At 44.4% G+C, this 23,790-nt stretch overlaps 3 protein-coding genes across 4 annotated transcripts in view; all 3 read right to left on the bottom strand.

The window, feature by feature from the left end:
• Window positions 1-10,196, bottom strand: part of LOC118396437 (DENN domain-containing protein 5B-like) — a 53,431-nt gene extending 43,235 nt beyond the window's left edge. For both annotated transcript variants that reach the window (XM_035790648.2, XM_035790649.2), the window contains exon 1: window positions 9,827-10,196. In XM_035790648.2, coding sequence (XP_035646541.1) covers window positions 9,827-9,938 — 112 coding nt within the window. In that variant the 5' untranslated portion in view covers window positions 9,939-10,196. The remainder of the gene's footprint in view (window positions 1-9,826) is intronic.
• A 2,737-nt stretch (window positions 10,197-12,933) lies between these two features.
• LOC118396434 (transmembrane emp24 domain-containing protein 6-like) lies at window positions 12,934-19,108 on the bottom strand. The gene is made up of 4 exons (XM_035790646.2): window positions 18,844-19,108; window positions 17,979-18,105; window positions 17,733-17,887; window positions 12,934-17,423 (listed from the first exon to the last, which is right to left on the bottom strand). The coding sequence occupies exons 1-4, from the start codon at window positions 19,063-19,065 to the stop codon at window positions 17,202-17,204; spliced, it is 726 nt and encodes a 241-aa protein (XP_035646539.1). The 5' UTR covers window positions 19,066-19,108; the 3' UTR covers window positions 12,934-17,201.
• A 273-nt stretch (window positions 19,109-19,381) lies between these two features.
• Window positions 19,382-23,655, bottom strand: tmed6 (transmembrane p24 trafficking protein 6). The gene is made up of 4 exons (XM_035790647.2): window positions 23,320-23,655; window positions 22,937-23,063; window positions 22,662-22,828; window positions 19,382-20,057 (listed from the first exon to the last, which is right to left on the bottom strand). The coding sequence occupies exons 1-4, from the start codon at window positions 23,509-23,511 to the stop codon at window positions 19,821-19,823; spliced, it is 723 nt and encodes a 240-aa protein (XP_035646540.1). The 5' UTR covers window positions 23,512-23,655; the 3' UTR covers window positions 19,382-19,820.
• Between the last annotated feature and the right edge of the window lie 135 nt (window positions 23,656-23,790).

Genomic DNA, 23,790 nt, shown 5'->3' with positions numbered 1-23,790 from the left:
TTAATTAAAACAACGCGTCTTACAATCGAACGCTTGCTTTGACGCATATCCACTATCCACCCAGATTACATTATTCCACCTACTACTCCGATGACGCATGGAAAGCCGACAACAGAAAGGATGCTGAAGACAAGAAATGGATCACCCGAACTAAGAGGGTTGCTTTGCTTTGAAACAGGCTGGTGGGTGGGTAGTATGAATGCAGACTGGTGGGTGGGTAGTATGAATGCAGGCTGGTGGGTGGGTAGTATGAAAGCAGGCTGGTGGGTGGGTAGTATGAAAGCAGGCTGGTGGGTGGGTAGTATGAATGCAGGCTGGTGGGTGGGTAGTATGAATGCAGGCTGGTGGGTGGGTAGTATGAAAGCGGGCTGGTGGGTGGGTAGTATGAATACAGGCTGGTGGGTGGGTAGTATGAATGCAGGATGGTGGGTGGGTAGTATTTATGCAGGCTGGTGGGTGGGTAGTATGAAAGCAGGCTGGTGGGTGGGTAGTATGAATACAGGCTGGTGGGTGGGTAGTATGAATGCAGGCTGGTGGCTGGGTAGTATGAATGCAGGCTGGTGGGTATGTAGTATGAAAGCAGGCTGGTGGGTGTGTAGTATGAATGCAGGCTGGTGGGTGTGTAGTATGAAAGCAGGCTGGTGGGTGGGTAGTATGAAAGCAGGCTGGTGGGTGGGTAGTATGAATACAGGATGGTGGGTGGGTAGTATGAAAGCAGGCTGGTGGGTGGGTAGTATGAATACAGGCTGGTGGGTGGGTAGTATGAATGCAGGCTGGTGGGTGGGTTGTATGAATACAGGCTGGTGGGTGGGTAGTATGAATGCAGGCTGGTGGGTGGGTAGTATGAATACAGACTGGTGGGTGGGTAGTATGAATACAGGCTGGTGGGTGGGTAGTATGAATGCAGGCTGGTGGGTGGGTAGTATGAATACAGGCTGGTGGGTGGGTAGTATGAATGCAGGCTGGTGGGTGGGTTGTATGAAAGCAGGCTGGTGGGTGGGTAGTATTTATGCAGGCTGGTGGGTGGGTAGTATGAAAGCAGGCTGGTGGGTGGGTAGTATGAATGCAGGCTGGTGGGTGGGTAGTATGAATGCAGGCTCGTGGGTGGGTAGTATGAATGCAGGCTGGTGGGTGGGTAGTATGAAAGCAGGCTGGTGGGTGGGTAGTATGAAAGCAGGCTGGTGGGTGGGTAGTAGGAATTCAGGCTGTTGGGTGGGTAGTATGAAAGCAGGCTGGTGGGTGGGTAGTATGAATGCAGGCTGGTGGGTGGGTAGTATGAATGCAGGCTGGTGGGTGGGTAGTATGAATGCAGGCTGGTGGGTGGGTAGTATGAAAGCAGGCTGGTGGGTGGGTAGTATGAAAGCAGGCTGGTGGGTGGGTAGTATGAAAGCAGGCTGGTGGGTGGGTAGTATGAAAGCAGGCTGGTGGGTGGGTAGTATGAAAGCAGGCTGGTGGGTGGGTAGTATGAAAGCAGGCTGGTGGGTGGGTAGTATGAAAGCAGGCTGGTGGGTGGGTAGTATGAAAGCAGGCTGGTGGGTGGGTAGTATGAAAGCAGGCTGGTGGGTGGGTAGTATGAAAGCAGGCTGGTGGGTGGGTAGTATGAAAGCAGGCTGGTGGGTGGGTAGTATGAAAGCAGGCTGGTGGGTGGGTAGTATGAATGCAGGCTGGTGGGTGGGTAGTATGAAAGCAGGCTGGTGGGTGGGTAGTATGAAAGCAGGCTGGTGGGTGGGTAGTATGAAAGCAGGCTGGTGGGTGGGTAGTATGAATGCAGGCTGGTAGGTGGGTAGTATGAAAGCAGGCTGGTGGGTGGGTAGTATGAAAGCAGGCTGGTGGGTGGGTAGTATGAAAGCAGGCTGGTGGGTGGGTAGTATGAATGCAGGCTGGTGGGTGGGTAGTATGAAAGCAGGCTGGTGGGTGGGTGGTATGAATGCAGGCTGGTGGGTGGGTAGTATGAAAGCAGGCTGGTGGGTGGGTAGTATGAAAGCAGGCTGGTGGGTGGGTAGTATGAAAGCAGGCTGGTGGGTGGGTAGTATGAAAGCAGGCTGGGTCCTATTCACTAAAATATCCTGATCGTTCTTATATCTCTCAGATATAGGACAGACACTTCAGAACAAACTTCCTTTAGATTTGTTTGAGGGGGGACTATCTGTTGTTCCATGTAATTAATATGTTATTGGGCTAATAGCAGTAAGGCCAAATCATTTTTTAGATATATATACAGTTCAAGGGGTCTTAACATTCCAAATCAAATAGCAAAATGATCCTTGGTATGACCTTAAAACAATTCCATACAGCTTAGTATCTCGGCCCCAGTTATGTACTGGGCTGTCCGCACCATCCTTTGCAGAGCTGTGCGGTCAAGGGCGGTGCAATTTCCAAACCAAGAGGTGATGCAGCCAGCCACATGCCAAATCTTTTCAGCCTCCTGCGGGGGAAACCCTCATTTCACCTTACTGTGAAATGCCTACTTACAAGCCCTTATTAACCAACAGTGTAGCTAAAGAGATGTGACAAACACTAAGACCACACTGTGATGCGTTATCTACCCATCCTTGATCTTCCTCAGGGCAACAAAAAAAGCAAAGGGAGGGAGAAACCAGAAGAGCCTTGAGCCTAGCCGTCGAGAAGAGAGGGACGTCTGGCTGCCATGGTCACCATTTCCGCCGGCATTAAGTTTGCCGGGGCCTTGGAGAGGCTGTCAGTCGCTACGTTTCATTAGCTGACCCAGATAGGTAGGTTCACACACACACACGCACGCACGCACACACAGCCATGAGGCAACATCAAACATCTGTGCGAAATCCACAGGAGGCTGGTGAGGGGAAGATGGCTCCAGAGCACATCCTACCCAATTATGGTGCTGCAAGCCACCTGTGATCAAATCTCTATTCACTCTGTGCCTGGGAATGGGTTTCACTGCTCATGTCCATTCACTGAGCCTGTTCTTTGAAGGTCTCATTTTAAACATAAGCACTTGAAACGAACAGTCCACTGGTGAATGAATGGTACACTGTTGTTTTTGAGCTGTTTAGTGTCAGAGATGGAAGTCAAATATTAGGAAGTTGCTGACCACATTAAAGACAAAAGAGAGAGAGAGAGAGAGAGAGAGAGAGAGAGAGAGAGAGAGAGAGAGAGAGAGAGAGAGAGAGAGAGAGAGAGAGAGAGAGAGAGAGAGAGAGAGAATCGTAGGAGATGAAAGGGTTCAAGAGACAGAAAGAGAAGAGGGATAGGGAGATATGGAAGCAGAGGGGGGAAGAAGAGGGAGCTAACAGGAGGGATGGTGAAGCAGGGAGGGGGAGGGGAGGGTGGCTTGTTTTGGTTCTGCGGATGGAAGATAAAAAATGGGGCCTCGGTTAGGCTGTGCGACTCACATAATCATCATTGCCCTAGCTAGACATCTCCCACACAGCACTGTGAAACCAGCTCAGCTCACTCCAGAGACAACCACAACAGATCTGTTGGCCATGTTAAAACACTACGAAAATGCATGTATCCTACTTAGAAGTAAAACCATCGATTAGGTGAAAGCAAGATTCTACGATGTACATGTATGGTAACACCAATTCTGCCATGACGGATCAGTGATTGCTCAGAGGAAGGAAGGAGGAACAGTAGAAAGAATTAAGACGGCAATTCCTTCGCATTGGAACGGGCCTTTAGTCTCACGGTTCCACTCCAGGGACTGAAACGTCTCCGAGACACTGCTGCAAATCTCAACGTCACAGGATCCCTCTTCAAGCATGGCTAGATTTCTCAAGGGAAGTTCAGTCAGTCACATCAGTTCTCAGGACAGGAAGAGGACGACGCCCTTTTTATGCCACATATAACCCTCTCATTGTCGAACCTGAGTCTGGTTCAGTAGGCCCACTTACGGAAGGAAAACAATCCAAATGGGGAGGCCAGTCCTTGTCCAATAAGAAACTCTTGACTTGGTTTACTGTTGCGAAACATTTCAAAACATGTTGCTATGGGGTGCCCTAATGAACATTGCTGATTGGATCACAGGATGACATCTGGTTTTCATTGGTCTATAGTGTTGATGATGTTAAATAAGATTAAAGGCATACAATTCCATTGGATGCTAGTAGGCATTCTGTAAAAATCACCCAATTTTCCCATACAGTAGATACGCAGACGAACAGAGGTGTGATCCGAAACCTAAAAGACAGAGGCCTATGATAAAGCAGCTGACATTTCACGGCTGATAGATATTTAAATGTGTGATTAACAGTCGTACGCAGCGTCCCATCCTTCAAAACGGACAGATTGAGACAAGGATGACTGACTATATAAAGAGCGATGTAATTTAATCTTCGCCCAACTCAATTGCCCCACCACATTCAATTCATCACACCCTCGGATGGGCAAGAGGAGAAGGAGGGAGACGGAGGTGGGCAGACCGATGAAAAGACAGAATGACAACGGGCTTTCATTCAAGGAGCAGACACTTCGTCTCAATTATAAGAATCTCCAAGTGGTCTTCGTCTCCTGATTAAATGTAGTGGTTTGCGGAACTATGCTTGCTGAAATGATATGCACCACTGCCCCCACACTGGAGAACTTGCATGAAGGCTTTAGCTCAGAGGGATAACACATTCACGGGAATGGACGACTCAGGTTTGATCATTGATTGGTTACAGAAGAAAGCAAGAGCTCATGCGAGGTCAAAACCGACTGTACTAGCATAACCACCAGCTTTTCAATGTGACTGAATATAGCCTAATAGGAGTCCAATAGGTCTTTTTACAGTACAGCCAACAGGAGCTAAGTCCATCCTTGTCTTCCTTCACACAAACTAATCACAGGCTGTGTTCATGATCCCTTTAAGCAAGGTTGTAGAAAAAAAAAAATCTAAAAATCTAAACTTCCCTTGACACCTGTTCAATGTCTATTCTTAAAAAAGCATTTTCCAATCCAGCAATATCACACGTTCCAAACCGGACGACAGTTCGGCGTCCCTGAACAGCCCACTGTGGGAGTTCCCTCTCCGACACTAATGTCCTTCCGACAGTCAGCCGGCCGGGAGCAGCCGGTAGGTGAAACCACGGCGATCCGGCATTCCAGCCGGGAACGTCATGTGACATTTGATTAGGGCTGCAGAAACACAAGGGACATCTATTGAGAGGCCAACAAGAGCAGATTGTCTCTCTGTAGTCACTCTCCAATTACACGAAAGACATCTCTCAAAAAACACATTCACCATCGACAGACACACACACCCCTCAAAGGAACACACATTTGTTCACCGACACAAACACACCTCTCAGAAAACACCATCCAGACAGACAGACAGACACACACACACACACAAGGATGGCCTGCTGTTACATAAGCAGATTGGTGAAGGCCAGATTGCAGAACCCTGTCCCACCCAGCAGGGAACAGAACCCTGTCCCACCCAGCAGGGAACAGAAACCCTGTCCCACCCAGCAGGGAGCAGAACCCTGTCCCACCCAGCAGGGAGCAGAACCCTGTCCCACCCAGCAGGGAGCAGAAACCCTGTCCCACCCAGCAGAGAACAGAACCATGACCCACCCAGCAGGGAGCAGAACCATGTCCCACCCAGCAGGGAACAGAACCCTGTCCCACCCAGCAGGGAACAGAACCCTGTCCCACCCAGCAGGGAGCAGAAACCCTGTCCCACCCAGCAGGGAACAGAACCCTGTCCCACCCAGCAGAGAACAGAACCATGACCCACCCAGCAGGGAGCAGAACCATGTCCCACCCAGCAGGGAACAGAACCCTGTCCCACCCAGCAGGGAACAGAACCCTGTCTCACCCAGCAGGGAGTAGAACCCTGTCCCACCCAGCAGGGAACAGAACCCTGTCCCACCCAGCAGGGAACAGAACCCTGTCCCACCCAGCAGGGAGCAGAACCCTGTCCCACCCAGCAGGGAACAGAACCCTGTCCCACCCAGCAGGGAACAGAACCCTGTCCCACCCAGCAGGGAGCGAACCCTGTCCCACCCAGCAGGGAGCAGAACCATGTCCCACCCAGCAGGGAACCTGCTATCACTACTGTCCTTACTTGGAAACGCTACACCAAGACACACACACCCGCGCCTACCTCGAAAAAACACGAGCATGCATTAATTAAAGAATATATATAATCTAGAACACATGCATGCCCACACATCCATTTATCGAAACACACAAACACACACTATAACTAATAACAGTAATACTGAGTTATGTCCTTTCCTTTCCCTGCATTGTCTGGATAACGTGATCCTCAGTGAGTAGGGGGGCTGTTGTGAATGTGAAGGGGGGTAAGGATGTTTTTTTTTCATTTTCATAGCCTGAGACAAAGCACTAGGCTAGCTAGGCTGCATGACGACAGTCACAGAGGGATAAATGTGTCCGGTTACCACCCCGCAATGTTCCCTGTGGATGTATTCTACATTCTACAGAGAATATTCTGCCTTTGATACTCCCTCCCCTGTCGTTCTCCCCCAACTCCACATGGAAAGCAGAATACAGGGTGTGACTGTGTGTGTGTGTTTTCTGTGATTTAACAATGACAGAGAGGCAGTGGGGAGAGGTTCAAATGGTTTTATTCTAAATAGAACCCACACACGGACACATGCATATGTGCACTCGCACGCACGCACACACACATACTTCCTTGCCTCCTCCTCACCAGGGACTTATTATGGAGAATCCAATATACAAGAGCCTGCAATATACCATTTACACACCATAGGCCAGGGACTCTCTGGAAGTGGCCACTCCCCCTCGGGTTTCAGGCAAGACAGCATCACCGTGGCTGACTGTCGCGGTTGCTGTGGCAACGTGAAGCACGCCATCCACTGCATCCGAGTGACCTGACCAGGAAAGGCTCTGGCCCCAAGGTAGGCTACGACAACCACAACGGAGTTGGCTACAGAAGAAACAGGCCGTGTTCACTACAGGGCACTAAACAGTAGGCCCTTTTAAGAAAGGCTTGTTTTTTTGTGTCGTGTTGCACAACATTTTGTAAACATTTTGTGCCATAATCAATGAACAAGACCCACCACACCCATTACACCGGAGGATAGGACAGGGAGATGGTTGTCTGTGATAAAACAGGACTCATCAATGGAGGAGATTATCCCTGGAGAACCGCCATGCACCACCTTTGACCTCACAAGGAGGTCTATTCTCGGCAGACGAGATACCACACACACCTGACAGTGCCATGTCTAATTTGGTAACAAGCACAGTCCAGCAAGACGGCTTTTGTTAATCTGGTTGAGTGTGCATCCACCCTGTTCCAGCTACAGAGGAGTGCAGATCAGAATAAACATGTCAGTGATGTTAATTCACTTGTTTATCCCTGTGTGTGGGCTACTCTGCAGCAGCATCAACAAGAGTGATTGGGAGTGGAATAATATACCTGGTTGGGATCCGCCTTCCTCCGCTAATAAATGCAGAACATTTCACCTAAATAAAGTGACTTTGTGTCTTTTATAGCGATGGTGGTAAACGGCACTACACAAGTTGAAAAGAAGTCAAGAATTGATGGACGTCATTGTTTTTGCAGCTGAACTATTTCTGGGTCTAAAATATTTAACATCAGAGGAACTACATGGAATACTGTATCGTGCGGTCCCACCCTCTCAGGCCTCAGAGCCTGAGTAGGCTATTTGAGTTTTCAAATGACTGAAGTTATGGGAATATATGTTATTAATTATTTTTTGTAGTTTGTCTGATGTTCATTTTCCCTACCCTGTAACGCAAATACTTTTTTTGTGAGTTTTTTCCACCACCGTTCGGTTGGTGGCGGCAATACACCTTCTTGAGTGTAGTTCGCCATAAAACCACAGCGAAGAAGTAACTGTGGGTTGGCTGGGTCAGTGCTACCCTTAACCCTTACCTCTACCTTGACTGTGATAAACTAGGGGTGTATTCATTACGTCTGGCAACGGAAACCATTTAAGAACCAAATGGAAGCAAACTGTCATTTAGACAATGACTAACCCAGTTTGCGCTAGTTTATGCTAACTTGCTAGCTAGCAACTTCACTAGCAGTAAATGCTAGCCAGCTAGCTAGTTAGCATAAGCTGCTAGGAGTGCTAGCTAGCAACCTTACTGCCAGATCGTCTGAGGCAAAATACATTAACAAAATAACGCAACTTGGTTGCAGTTGTAAATGTTTCCACTAGTCACTGATAGCTTTACAGTTAATGTTACTTTATAGCCTTTTAGCTATTTTACACAGCATTTTATGTCATATAGCTAGATAGCTAGCTATGTAAGTGAGCTTTTCAATTGGCATCTCTCCCCCTGTTTTCAGTCACAGGTGGGAACTGGATTAGATGTGAGCAGTGCAGGAGGTGGGCTCATGAGTTGTGCTCCAATTTTCCTGGGGATAGCTTTATTTGTGACCAATGTACAAATTAGAATCGTGCAGTTGCAGAGGATAAGCGAGTTGCCACATCAATTTTACACTAGGTTAATTAGTTAAGTTATTCCAATGTTATTAGTTATATTCCATTCAAAATCATATTTTTTTCATGAATTAAAGACAACTATTGAAAACCTTTTGCTCCAGAATGTCATTTTAAGGAGTGTTTGGATTTAAAATCTTGCATTACGGCCTCCCGAGTGATGCAGTGGTCTAAGGCACTGCATCACTGTGCCACTAGAGATCCTGATTTGAGTCCTGGCTCTGTCGCAGCCGGCCGCGACTGGGAGACCCATGGGGCGGCGCACAATTGGCCCAGAGTCGTCCGGGTTTGGGGAGGGTTTGGCCGGCAGGGATGTTCATTGAGCAGAAGCGACTCCTGTGGCGGGCTGGGCGCAATGCATGCTGACACGGTCGCCAGATGCACGGTGTTTCCTCTGACACAGTGGTGCGGCGAGCTTCCAGGCTAAGCAGGTATTGTGTCAAGAAGCACTGTGGCTTGGCTGGGTTGTGTTTCGGAGGATGAGTGGGCTCTTAACCTTCACCTCTCCCATGTCCGTACGGGAGTTGCAGCGATGGGACAAGACTGTAACTACCAATTGGATACCACGAAAAAGGGATAAATCTTGCATTATTCCAAAAAAATGTGTGCAATTGTACATGATGGATTGTAAGGAACAGGAACAACAAAGGAAGACCAAAGAAAATGTATGTTCAGGTGAGTTAGAAGGAGGGACTTAACATCAAATCCCCTCATAGTGTGGATATTAATGGTGACATGTGCAACACAATCCCCCCCTCCATATTTTATTTCAATAATTAAAATAAGATAACTAGACTATTATTTTCATTATTACTTACAAAATCATTTCTAAATAAAACTCATTAAATTGATTTAAAGACCCTTCTGTGAAACCCTATGCCATAATCTTCTACCGGGGTTACCCTGGTACTTTAAAAAACACCACTTTTCTAAAAAAACATTTAGTAAAAAAACCAAAAAAACTGTAGCCATTTGTTTTCCTTTATAGTTTATTGATCTAAGCATGACCTTCGTCCACATACCAATTTTCTTCCAAACATTGCTTTTTTGTGTCAGCAATTAGACATTCTTCTTAGGGGGGGCTGGTTACCCCATAGTACCCAACTAGGGGCTTCATATGCACTCAGCTGTGACTGTGACAACAATAAACACCGCTCCCAGTCTCATCTGTTTTCCCCGCGGAACATCACTTCTCACATGACACTGGACTTGCTGCCAGACACAAATAAAAAGCTCTCGAACAGTCACCCAATCACTTTGATAAATAAATTGATCAATCAATCAATTGAAGATCTCTCGGGGTTTTCGCCTTTAATTGCGTAAGCTAATTCTTAAGTTTAAGATACATTTTTTATTCTATTAATTAGGCAAATATCAATCAACAACATAATATTTACCTGCTAATTCTTCGGGTTCTAGACCAGTCTCCGTGTCCAATCCACACACCACGAAGTAGTGGGCGAAGCGGCACGAAGCCGACCCTGTACCCGACGTAACCCCGCTCATCATCGGTTTAGATATGCTACTCGGTTAGTCTCTATTTCATACTCTGGACCTCCATCCTGTAGCCTATACGCAGGGCAAATTATGACACGCTGTAGTCTAGACAGTGGGATAATTTCCGTTTTAATCAAACGAACACCTTGTATTCTTTTCGGAATGAAATTGTTCTTTCTGTATGTTCTCCGTCCACGGTCGGCAGTCAGCCTAGTGTCAGCCCGAAATGACTGTGTTGTGTAGGAGGCAGCCTACCTCATTGTGTGTGTGTGTGTGAGAGAGAGAGAGAGAGAGAGAGAGAGAGAGAGAGAGAGAGAGAGAGAGAGAGAGAGAGAGAGAGAGAGAGAGAGAGAGAGAGAGAGAGAAAATCTCATAAAATATTCTCATCAGGTTTATTCAGATTCACATTTAAGCTGGCCAGATGATGACTAATGTTTGATGTGATCTAATTATGACAATTAAGCTAATTAAAATCCCATACAATTAAAATAGGTAATTGTGCTGTGCAAAAACAGGAGCACAGTCATCGTCAGTGCTGGGTGGTGATTAGTGCTCATTAAAGGGCCTTGTTCAAATACGACAGACATACATCCTTCCTTCCTTGAAGTTGGATTGGTGTTGGTTGAGTTCTATATGGAACCCTAAAGCGAGGCATACACAAGACTAGTGTAACAGTATAACTTTAGACCGTCCCCTCGCCCATACCCGGGCGCGAACCCGGGACCCTCTGCACACATCAACAACAGTCACTCACAAAGCATCATTACCCATCGCTCCACAAAAGCCGCGGCCCTTGCAGAGCAAGGGGAATCACTACTTCAAGGTCTCAGAGCAAGTGAAGTCACCGATTGAAACGCTATTTAGTGCGCACCACCGCTAACTAAGCTAGCCGTTTCACATCCGTTACACTAGGACTAAAATCTTGACATCTTGGGAGCACTTACATTATGCAAAGTGTCTGCATAATATGGGAATCCTGAAGTCTGCAACCTGTGTGCTCATATTACACAAGTTCGCTCCAATTTCGAACCTGTCCAGACCCCTCTCTGGACTTGCGGTTTCCAGAAGTGTCGTAGCGCTAAGTGTAATCATTACACCTTCTTCTCTGTGGCTGTAACTGAGCGACTGCATACAAGTTGCACAAGTCTCATGGAGGCGCCCCCATTATGAGCGCCTCCATGAGCCCATAATCGTATGTCCTTGAACTGCTCATTGTATGTGACCTACGCAGTGGCTATTTTAGCATGTAAATCTTGGTGGGGTAAACCCCCCCCCCCAATTTTTTTAGAAGTGTAACGGATGTGAAACGGCTAGCTTAGTTAGCGGTGTGCGCTAAATAGCGTTTCAATCGGTTACGTCACTTGCTCTTAGACCTTGAGGTAGTAGTTCCCCTTGCTCTGCAAGGGCCGCGGCTCTTGTGGAGCGATGGGTAACGATGTTTCGTGGATGACTGTTGTTGATGTGTGCAGAAGGTCCCTGGTTTGAGCCTGGGTATGGGCGAGGGACGGTTTAAAGTTAAAAAACTGTTACATTGATGCTGTTGACCTGGATTACTGGTTGCTGCGGAAAAAGGAGGAAGGTCAAAAGGGGGGTGAGTGTAACGGATGTGAAACGGCTAGCTTAGTTAGCGGTGTGCGCTAAATAGCGTTTCAATTGGTTACGTCACTTGCTCTTAGACCTTGAGGTAGTAGTTCCCCTTGATCTGCAAGGGCCGCGGCTCTTGTGGAGCGATGGGTAACGATGCTTCGAGGGTGAATATTGTCGTTGTGTGCAGAAGGTCCCTGGTTCGCGTCTGGGTATGGGCGAGGGGACGGTTTAAAAGTATACTGTTACAGAAGCATGCCAGCAAAGCCACTACACAACACTAAACAACACATTAAGTCCACTGTAACAGCAACAAGCAGTGCCTACATAAAGCTGTCCCAACAGCAGAGCTTTCTTTCCAGCACAATGGAGTGAATCCTTACCACCGCTACACAGGGCTAGCAGCGGAGCCTTGTCTGGCAGTGAAACAGTTAATTTACTGCCTTTTTAAAAACCATAGCTGATATGGCTGACCATTTCTCCATATTACATCATTTATGAAGCAGCATAAGACATTTTTTTAAGTCACCTTGTGGTGCGTGGCTATCCATCGTTGGCAAATTTTGTCATCAGTGAAAGATTTACAATTCCGAGTTGGGTGACGGTTCAAAATGTATTTTTCCAGTCTGACTTCCCAGTTGCAATGCTTGCAGTTAGCCACTGTCACCGATTTCTTCCAAACAACTTGTAATTGTGTAATGTTTATGTCCAATGTCCGATGAGCACCAATACATTTTATCTATAATTTATCTTCATTATTTCTCTTGTAACCTTTATTTAACGAGGCAAGTCAGTTAAGAACAAATTCTTATTTACAATGGCGGCCTAAACCGGCCAAACCCAGACAACGCTGGGCCAATTGTGCACCCGACAATTGTGAAGTGCACCACACAATTGCTTGCTAAGATTGCTAGCTAGGATTTTGAAAGTAAGATGTTTACATGATCAGTCCAATCAAAGCTACTGTAGATAACATTATTTGATGTCATTTTATCTGTGGCCAACAATCTTGAGCCTTCTTGGAAGGGCACTTCTAATCTAAGTCTATGGTAGGGCCCAAAGGGCTCACATTCTTGATGTCTACCCTTACTAAAGGTGGGTGACGTAGTGTCTCCATGAGTGACAGAACACTGAGCCAATCACTGTGAAATGCTCCTATTTTCTGCTGGCCGGCCCCACCACCACCACAGAAAGCACTGAGCTTGGCTGAAACACCATTTTGGAGCTGCCTGTTTGTATGCGGCTTTATTAACTCAATGATATTTTATTTTTTTACACATATACAGTGGGGCAAAACAGTATTTAGTCAGCCACCAATTGTGCAAGTTCTCCCACTTAAAAGATGAGAGAGGCTTGTAATTTTCATCATAGGTACACTTCAACTATGACAGACAAAATTAGAAAAAAAATACAGAAAATCACATTGTAGGATTTGTTAATGAATTTATTTGCAAATTATGGTGGAAAATAAGTATTTGGTCACCTACAAACAAGATGTCTGGCTCTCACAGACCTGTAACTTCTTCTTTAAGAGGCTCCTCTGTCCTCCACTCGTTACCTGTATTAATGGCACCTGTTTGAAATTACCTGTCCACAACCTCAAACAGTCACACTCCAAACTCCACTATGGCCAAGACCAAAGAGCTGTCAAAGGACACCAGAAACAGAATTGTAGACCTGCACCAGGCTGGGAAGACTGAATCTGCAATAGGTAAGCAGCTTGGTTTGAAGAAATCAACTGTGGGAGCAATTATTAGGAAATGGAAGACAAAAAAGACCACTGATAATCTCCCTCAATCTGGGGCTCCATGCAAGATCTCACCCCGTGGGATCAAAATGATCACAAGAACGGTGAGCAAAAATCCAAGAACCACACGGGGGGACCTAGTGAATGACCTGCAGAGAGCTGGGACCAAAGTAACAAAGCCTACCATCAGCAAGGGCATTGAAGATGAAACGTGGCTGGGTCTTTCAGCATGACAATGATCCCAAACACACTGCCTGGGCAACGAAGGAGTGGCTTCGTAAAAAGCACTTCAATGTCCTGGATTGGCCTAGCCAGTCTCCAGATCTCAACCCCATAGAAAATCTTTGGAGGGAGTTGGAAGTCCATGTTGCCCAGCAACAGCCCCAAAACATCACTGCTCTAGAGAATATCTGCGTTGAGGAATGGGCCAAAATACCAGCAACAGTGTGTGAAAACCTTGTGAAGACTTACAGAAAACGTTTGACCTCTGTCATTGCCAACAAAGTATTGAGATAAACTTTTGTTATTGACCAAATACTTATTTTCCACCATAATTTGCAAATAAATTCATTAAAAATCCTACAATGTGATTTTCTCGATTTTTCTTTCTTCTCATTTTGTCTGTCATAATTGAAGTGTACCTATGATGAAAATTACAGGCCTCATCTTTTTAAGTGGGAGAACCTGCACAATTGGCGGCTGACTAAATACTTTTTTGCCTCAATGTATACACTTTTTTTAATGCAAAAAGTGTGTGGCTCAAAACAGGTGGGGCATCTTGGTTGGAGCCTACAACTATAAGATTTACCTGCAATCCCAGAAATTTGTCATAGATCCCAAATCGTTGCAAAATCACATCTTAAAATCGTGTAATGTATGACGTGCTTAAAGATGCACTCCAGGATCTTAAGCACAACAAATTCATAACATATAGTACAAATTGGATTCCTAGCAAATTTGAAAAAAAAATAAAGTACACAATTTGATGACCTAATACACAAATGGGGACCACTTTTGGCTCGTGAGTGTTATGACCAATCAGATCAGATCTTTTGCCAATAATTTGGCAAAAAAAATCAGAATCGGACTGCCTGTGAAAACGTAGCCAATGATCTCTACAAAAGTCTTCTAATATAGATCCTTTAGGGGTGCTATACAAATTTCGTCATTTGACGAATCACATCCATTTTTTTAGAGCTGATCTGATTGGTAAAAATACCAATTAGTGAAAAAAAGATCCGAATAGGGCTGCCTGTGTAAATGCAGCCATTGAACCTTTTTTTCAAAGAGTGTGGTAACCTTGCTTTCACCTATCCAACAGTTAACCCACTGTTCCTAGGCCGTCATTGAAAATAAGAATTTGTTCTTAATTAACTGACTTGCCTAGTTAAATAAAAGGTAAATAAATAATAAAAAACAGAGCATTTTGATTTCTATATAGTATCATTAAGGGCTGATTCTGTAGTTTCTAAAACACCTTTTAAATAACTCAAATTCAAGAGGTGAGCTATTTTTCAAAATATCACTTTTTCCAAGAATAACCTCTGTTCCATGCGATCACTCGCAGCATCATTGTTCAGGCTAGCAAAGCTTAATAACATTTAAAGAAAATAGGCTATTCTGTTCTTTTGAAATGTTTCTTTACATAATGTTTCTTTGTAAAATGACATTTTGATGGATTTCTTTGATGAATTCAACTCTTGAATTGTTGCGTTTTTTAATTTTTAATATTTATTTTTACATATAGCCCACAGCAGGGGCAGACAACCATATTCCTAAAGTCCTGCAGGTACCAAACTGAGCTACTTATGCTGGTCATGCATTCAGTGTTGCCAACTAATTTTCAGGGTAAGGGGCAGGTTGATTTGTTGCTAAATGACGTTCTGATGTCATTGCGTGATAACGTAGAACACACAATAACGTTACTCAAATTGACTGGCCAGCTCGGCAAAAAATATGATTTGACATTTGTTCAGGGACAGACTCCCGCTCTTTTCTGTACAATTTTGATTGAGACATGTTGCGCTAGTTTACGCTAACTTGCTAGCCAGCAACTTCACTAGCAGTACGAGATGTCACACCAAAGAAGCCATTAACGATAAATAATAAACTAAAGACGTCAATTCAACAAGCAAATATGACACTTATTTGATTTAAAATCTTGACTTCCAAAAGACTCGTCATTGGCTCGAAAAAAACCTGAAGTGAAGTGACTTCTTCATAGCAGGTTGGGATAATTAACCTGGCATGTTAAGAGAATTTGTTTGAGGTTAGGAAAAGGTTTCGGGTTAGTGAAAATGCTCTCCTACAAAAAGTAAGTTCCAGTCGTAGATGTATGTTTTTAGGGAATCCCCCTCGAGGCCTTTAGTGTTAAATCGACATCAACTTTGCTTTAAAAAGAAAGGTCAAAGTCAAGCATTTTAGTTTAAAATGGTTTTAAGGATTGGTGCCCCCCCCCCCGGGATGGATGAGCTAACATGCACTCATGTGATTAGCATGAGGTTGTAAGCAACAAGAACATTTACCAAGACATAGACATATCTGATATGGGCAGAAAGTTAAACAAGAATAGGCTAACTGCACTGTCCAATTCACAGTAGCTATTACAGTGAAAGAATACCATGCTATTGTTTGAGGGGCGTGCACAGCTATTAACTTAAATGTATCAATAAACCAATTAGGCACATTTGGGCAGACTTGATACAACATTTTGAACAGATATGCAATGGTTAATTGGATCAGTCTAAAATGTGCACATACACTGCTGCCATCTAGTGGCAAATCTAAATTGTGCCTAAACTGCAATACGATTGTGGCCTTTCTCTTGCATTTAAAAAAAATGTATGTTTTACCAGATCTAATGTTATTCTTCAACATTAATTTCACATTTCCACCAACTTCAAAGTGTTTCCTTTCAAATAGTATCAACAATATGCATATCCTTGCTTCAGGTCCTGAGCTACAGGCAGATAGAGTTGGGTATGTCATTTTAGGCGGAAATTTAAAAAGAAAAAAAAGGGTCCGATCCTTAAGAGGTTTTAAGTCCGTGATTTACCTCAGGGGCTGTTTTTTTTCTATACTCTTGCCATTTGCTTGCTCTACAACCATGATGTAGACTGGCTGAAATGTAAGGAACCTTGTTTAAATGCCCATGTTACGGTGACTATAAATACAGTGTACATGTTATCTTTGTTGCTTGTGTGGGGTGGAGAAAACAATTGTTGTCCTGCGAGAAATGACGACAATTCTATAGAAGTTTCATAAGTCTAGTCAAACACACATTGCTGTTCTGAATATGTAGCCCAGGCAAAGTCAAGTTACACTTGGAGATTAAAGTATGATACTTTAAGTGTAACTCGACTTTGCTACATATTCAATTGAGAATGTGGAATAGGAATAGTGCATGCTGGAGTTCCTAAAACACCTCTAATCAGTTTAGAGGTCCCTGTCTTGACAAGACTGGCTCCAAGACCTGTGAAAAACTACACAATTAAAAAGACAACTGACCTTGAGTAGTTGTCTTTCCAAGTGTGCATTTTTTTATACATGCGCCTTGGATACTAAATTGCTCCTGCTGCCATCTTGAAAAGGGAGGTTGTGAACATGGCCTTTCACAGGTATATTATGGCTATTCATCACCCCATAGTGTTTGAAATCATAGCTCATTGGATTTTGGGGGGGGATTCGTGCAGGAAATGTAAAACATGCTAACTTGGGTGATAATGACTTGCATGGGATTTTTTGGGGGACAGAAAAGCCAGATCAACAAAACCAACGCATAGCTTGCCATCTCTCCTTGTCCAAAGCCTGCTTACCGGGTAAGCAAAACAAAAAAAAAAAAAATGTACGTTTTGTAATTTGGGTGAACTGTCCCTTTAACGTTGAACAAACACGATCCACAAAGCAACACAAGCAGTGAGTGACATTTTACGAGCCATCCTTCATCAACAGCGGGGTCTATGGGTGTCCGTGTGGAAAAGCCTCTTGAGGAAGAAGAGCTGCAGGTAGCCCACCATGATGATGACCACACTCTGTACCGCAGACCACCAGGTGACGTAGTTGTGGTTGAAGAGGAGAAGGTAATGGTCAGCACCTCTCCTCATGCGAGCGTAGTTGTAGTGCCGCCACATGTGTAAAATGTGACCTTGTATCTTGTTGGTACTCTCCTAGAAAAAAAGGTTAGGCATAATTGATGACATGTTTTCTAATCTGTTCAAATTGACATGATCAACTATAAGCCATAAAAGACTCCGTGGATGCTCCGGTTGTACAACCGATGTAAAATGCATTGGATACAATGGTTGTGATGCGTTATGTTTTTCAGGAATTGTCTGCACAACAAAATGTTTACACAAGTACTGTGGAGACACCACACGAGGAGTGTAAATATTTTTTTGTGCAGGCAAACGCATCAGAAATATCCTTCAGATTAATTGTGAAAGTCCAGAACCTTCTAGTACAGGGACATCGTGTACCTCAATGTTGGACAGAGTGTTGTTGAGGACTTTTTCTCCTTCCTTTGTCTCTCGCTGCATCTCCTCAGCACCCTCATAGTACACACCGAAGTTGAGAAAGACTCGGACGCCACCAAAGTGGTTCTTATAGTTCCCCAAGCACATCTGATAAAAACCTAGAGGTAGCAAATGGTTGATTCTCATCAACACGACAATTCAACTTATGAACATAATACAAATGAAAGATCAGATGTCTGTGGACTTTACCGGTCACTTCAGTTTGGAAGTTGATTTCTCCAATGGTGTCGTCTGTTGAGGCCATGAGGGCCCCTTCTGGGGAAATGACGGTCACGTAAAGATGGTTGTCACTGGCTAGTCCTGTCACCCACTGGACCTGCACACACACATGGAACATTGCACAGCCATAATTAGCTGATGTCCCTTGAAAAAATGTGTTATTTATGCACTACTTGATCTTGGTAAAGCTACTGTTAAAACACACACAGCTACCATTTTATCAAAAATGTATTTTTAGTCTTCGATTCAGTTATCTTAGTTCTACGTTGAAGCTAAGCAAAGATAAGAAGATAAGGAGTAAAAATGTCTAGCTAGCTGATAAGTCCAAGGTCATGCAATTACAAGCCAGGTTCCATAAAGTTACTGGGGTATTATTATATGAAAGCTTGTTCCTATACTCTTCCTCAACTAAAAGGTATCTTCAAACAATATTATTGTAGCACGTTTTATTGGCACAATACTGCGCAGATCATTTAGCAAAGGCAGGGAGTAGTCCCGAAAAAGGGGTTTGAACTTGGGACCTTGTAATTGTCAACCCAACACCAGCTGTTCCCCCAACCTCTTGATGAGGTCGCTAGATGTTGGGTTAAGACAGTATGTACCTTTGGCCTCCCGAGTGGCGCAGCGGTCTAAGGCACTGCATCTTAGTCACTACAGACCCTGGTTCGATTCCTGGCTGTATCACAACCGGCCATAATTGGGAGTCCCATAGGGTGGCGCACAATTGTCCCAGCGCCGTCCGGGTTTGGCCGGCATTGTAAAAAATAATTTGTTCTTAACAGACTTGCCTAGTTAAATAAATATTACATTTAAAAAAATGGTAAAATGTGCTTACCATGTAGGTTAGGTAGAAGTTCCCACTCTGGTGTGCAAAGTGCCAAAAGCACTCTAGCCCCGAGGCTGGCACCACGATGGCAAAGGCATATCGATCGGACCCTCGGAACAGGTTGTGGTCCTTCAGGCCTAAGCGGGGCTCTGTCTTTTGTCCGCCGCCCCCATGCCCCATAAGGAGTATGACGAGAACAGAGTACCACACCTCAACATGCATGATCTGCATTCATACACTCACAAAACTCGTACTGTTTGGGAGTGGTAGACTAGAGGTAGCTACTTTTTTTGTTTGAGCCAATTATACAATACTGTATCATGCCCAGGTGAATGATTAACCACAGTTGTGTCCATTAGGCACAAAACAGTTTTCATCTGAGTAAAACAGGGAGGAACTACCTGGACCAGTCCAAATAAGAATGGCTTATTTTCATTTTCCATTGCGTAATGTTAAGCTTGTCCCATAATGAACACGACCCAATTGTGTAAAATAAAGGTGCTCAACGGTAACGTGCTGCTAACCATCACTGAGTCAGAACACAAACTCAAATATATGCACTGGAATGACAACATTTGTCAAAAGGTGTGCGACTTTAATCAAATCCAACATAGACACGTAGGGAGCAGATCCCATTAGTAACACTTACATTAACAACAGGGTCGGGGTCAATTTCATCTGAATTCAATCAATGTAATGGAATTTAAGGCTGTGATTTGATCCGATCAGTGGTAGATCCGTGTAACAGCGCACGAGAAATTCAAAGGTCATTAGAGATTGAGCCAACATATGCAGCATTTACCGTGAACGCAGTCTCCACAAATGCAGGAACATTGCCTTTAAAAGGTGCATAGCCGAAAAGGGGCGATCGGATTGAATCCCGGCCTTAAATTGTTGACGGCGTCGTTTCTGGTTGACTGAATTCAAATGGAATTCATCCCAACCAGGGCACATGAGGGCACTGAATACTAAAAGCACCCAGGGACTCAGCAGCGAGTTCTCTCTGGTGCTTCTGTAGTGGGCTTGGTGTTGAAGAGCCTCTTGAGGAAGAAGAGTTGCAGGTAGCCCGCCATGACGATGACCACACTCTGGACCGCAGACCACCAGGTGATGTATTTAGAGTTGGAGAGGAGGAGGTAGTAGTCGGCGCCTTTCCGCATGCGGCCAAAGTTGTAATGTCGAAACATGTGGAAGACGTAGCCCTCCACGCGATGGGACGTCTCCTAAAAAGTGTTAAAACGTTATTATTATTTAACACCAACTGACATGGTTAATGCTGAAGATAGGCCAAACACATTCATTGAGTAATATATCCAGACATATATTACCGTCATTGACTAAGTCGAAAAATAGTGTAAATATATATATTTTTAAATACATTTCAGCAAGTAGTTACACCTACTCAAGTATTTTAACAGTATGTTGTCGTTTGTTTGGGCATGTTCACATTTTAGTAACGTATTATCACAGGTGTGATGAATGCCTTATTACTGTCCATGCCCATATGCGCTTAATTGAGAGCAATGTGACTGGTTCTCTATGTGATTGTCTCTCTTTTAGAACCCTTGTTCCCGTCGTTGGAGGTGTGGTCGCCCAGGTGCAGGGCTTAGTGGCAGAGGTGGTGTTGGGTTTTCTAAAATTAGTATTATGTTGATGGAATGATGACTAAAGTTGTGTTATGCTTTCCCTCCACTGAAACAGGTTTTTGTTTGATTTGATTGTTTTGTGTTATATCCTTCCTCCATTTTGTTTGCAAAACTAAAGTTATCTTGGTTTATGGAAGCCGAAACTCAGAGGGGGAGTGAACTGTCTGCCTTGTGGTGTAGGCGGATCTACGGTACTGAACTGAGTTGTCACAGCCCTCTCGGCCAGGGTGTCACATTCTCATTGAGTGACATAACATTAAACTGTGCTGGCCATGTACTGTATAACCCCTGGGTAGTCTACTGCATGTTGTCGCCCTACAGGTTGTTGAGGCCTCAGGATGGTGGAATTGGTTGCTCCCTGTTCCCTTTACAACCACTCCGAGCATAAACAGGGGCCCGATGGGCAAGTTATTATGGTAAGCTACAACAAATCATGGAAAATATTTACTAAACTGAAATGATTACCAAATAAATGTAGTAACCCAAAAAGCTTTGTTTTTAAGCTTTTGGGGAGTTAATCTGCCTGGGAAATGCGGCCAGGATATGGCAAGGACTCAGGAGATGGCTTGTCAATCAATAACTAGCAGGGAGAATTTGTCTAGGTAACCAACTTGATTCTTCGTACCTTTACTACTAAAGTTAAAAAGCATCCGTTTGGTGTAAACATGGGTGAGTTTTCCTCCATTTTTTTGTTACACCAGCCTTGGCACTAACCAGCCTTGGCACTAACCAGCCTTGGCACTAACCAGCCTTGGCACTAACCAGCCTTGGCACTAACCAGCCTTGGCACTAACCAGCCTTGGCACTAACCAGCCTTGGCACTATTCCTTTTAAATCCATGTCACATTGAGATTGACTTTCTAATTTAAATCTAACCTATGGCCTGACTCATTACCTTATTTATTTCTGCCCCCACCCCAGTTGCAAGAACTGACATCCCAAACAGCAGCAGGAATGAACAGGGTTCACGGGATGACAAAGGACACAAGATCAGTTGGATAACAAAGCACCATCGTGTAAGAAATATCTTCCTTTGTACACAATCAGTGAAAGCATTACCATTACCACGTTCAGACCACATAATAGGTCAACAATATGTGATTATACTAAAATCGCGACTTCAACTGGTTATTCAGTACAGCACCGTAACGTTAAAAACGCAGCCATCGTGTTCTGGAGTCGGGTCTGTAAGAGGAGTGGCCTGGAGGCCAAGGAAAAGTGGGCAACTAAAGCCATGCACTCAAGGTCTCAGACAACACACGGAGGGGTGTTGCAGCGCTTCCAATCACATAAGGGAGAGAGTGAAAAATGAGCCTGTTACTGACTGAACCATAACGACTTTAAAAAAGGGGACATTTGAAAGAAACTTGACTGATTTAAATGCGAGGTTCTTTGAGTAAGAACTTCAACCAATTGTTTTATACTTAATTGCCCTAAATTTATATTTACAAAAAAAATGTGTGGAAACGTAAACATTTTTCTGGACAAGTTTGTCACAGGTGTGACAATAAGCCTCCATTGTTTAACACACATGCGTCTGCCTTCTTGATTGATCCTGTAATTTCATTGGCTGTTTCTTTAAATACAAATATTTTTTTGTTTGAGGTGTTGCTGTCTAAGTTGAGAGAATATATTTGACTTATCTTCATTTGAAGTTGAATTCATGTTTAGGTAGTGCTTCTCTCGAACCTGCACTAAAACCTGTTTTTGTTTGTATATTTCATGGCGTTCTCCTGTGTGTTCCTTGTCCTTCGACCAGGCTTAAAAACAAGTAGTCTGAGGTTGGTGGAGAAGGAGAAAATACAATGTGTAAACTTGGAAGTTGTTGTTGACCTTGATTTCGCCACTTAACCCCAACTTTTAAGCACAGCATTTGTAACATATTGTACGAATTGGATGGATGATGTAGTACACAATAAAACAGGGACGTGTTTTGGTTCGTGAGCACCACTTTCAAAACTACTGGCTGAAATTCTACAAAAGTTCTGGAGCACCACTTTAAGAACCTGCATGTTTGGCAGAGCTCCCCATGCTCTTCTTTAAACCTCACAATATATGATACGTGATATTGGACAATAAGATTGTGTGTATGCTAACCTCATTCCTTTCCATGTAAAATGGACAAAAATTATCGTAACATATTGGATCGTACATGCAGTCAAACCCCGAATAGAGCATTACCTCTATGGTGGACAGAGTGTTGTTCAGGTCTTTTTGGACTTTCTTCTCCTCCTCCTCCTTCTGTTTCCGTTGGTCATCAGAACCGTCGTAGTACACCCCAAAGTTGAGGAAGACCTGCATGCTGCCAAATCGGTTGTGGAAGTTGCTGAAGCACATTTGATAGAAACCTAAAATTCAAAATAAAAATAAGTTACATACTTCCACCACATTTCAACGGGTGTACTGTTTTTGTTGTTGTGTGTGTGTGTGTACGTTCAAAAGGAGGAACAATGTACCGGTCTCCTCAGCTACAAAGTTGATCTGACCCGTAGCTTCGTCAATTTTGGACAACAGCAAGCCTTTAGGAGAGTTGACAGTGACGGATAAGTGTCTGTCGTTGCCGACACCAGTCACCCACTGGACCTAAACGCAGACAGATGGCTCTCGTTCACTGTCACATGGGACGACCATGTGCTGCAAACCATATGTTGGGGGCTCTGTAGACTGCCTCAGTAAATGACAATGGAGTAAGCCCTGAACAGATTAACTTTTTATCTGAATATTATACATTTTAAGCCAGGCCAAGCAATAATTAGTAGGCATAACTTTCCAAGATAAATATGTTGCACAATAAAAACATATCCTGTTATTGTACTACTAAACTACAACAATGTCTTACCATAAAAGTCAAGTAGAAGCGCTCCCCTTGGTGTGCAAAGTGCCAGAAGCACTCCAGTCCGGAGGCACGCAGCACGACAGCAAAGTCATACTGGTCCGCTCCCCAGAACAAGTCCTTGTCCGCTGGTAGGTCTGGACGGGGGTCCACCAAACCCAATAGAGCCAGGAGCACGAAGGATAACCCACATAACATGGCTGGTCCTCTTGAATGGATACGGTTTTATAGCAATGAGGTGCAGGTTGCTACTGTCTGCCAGTGTGGATGTGTCGTTGCTTGTGGGACAAGAAATTATTAACTACAACCCATATGTCTGCTTCACTAAAAAGGTGGGGCTCTGGGGTGAAGCTTCCCCAAGGTATAGATCTAGGATCAGCCCCCCCCCCCCTTTATACACTTAACCAATAGTGGGGGAAGTGCAAAACTGGCCCAAGGTCAGCGTCTAGGGGCAACTTCATCCTACTCCCTATGATG

The sequence above is a fragment of the Oncorhynchus keta genome, chromosome 17 (genome assembly GCF_023373465.1).
Source record: "Oncorhynchus keta strain PuntledgeMale-10-30-2019 chromosome 17, Oket_V2, whole genome shotgun sequence".
Lineage (NCBI taxonomy): Eukaryota > Metazoa > Chordata > Actinopteri > Salmoniformes > Salmonidae > Oncorhynchus > Oncorhynchus keta.
Note: the sequence above shows the minus strand (reverse complement) of the source record. Positions and strands in the feature narration are given on the sequence as shown.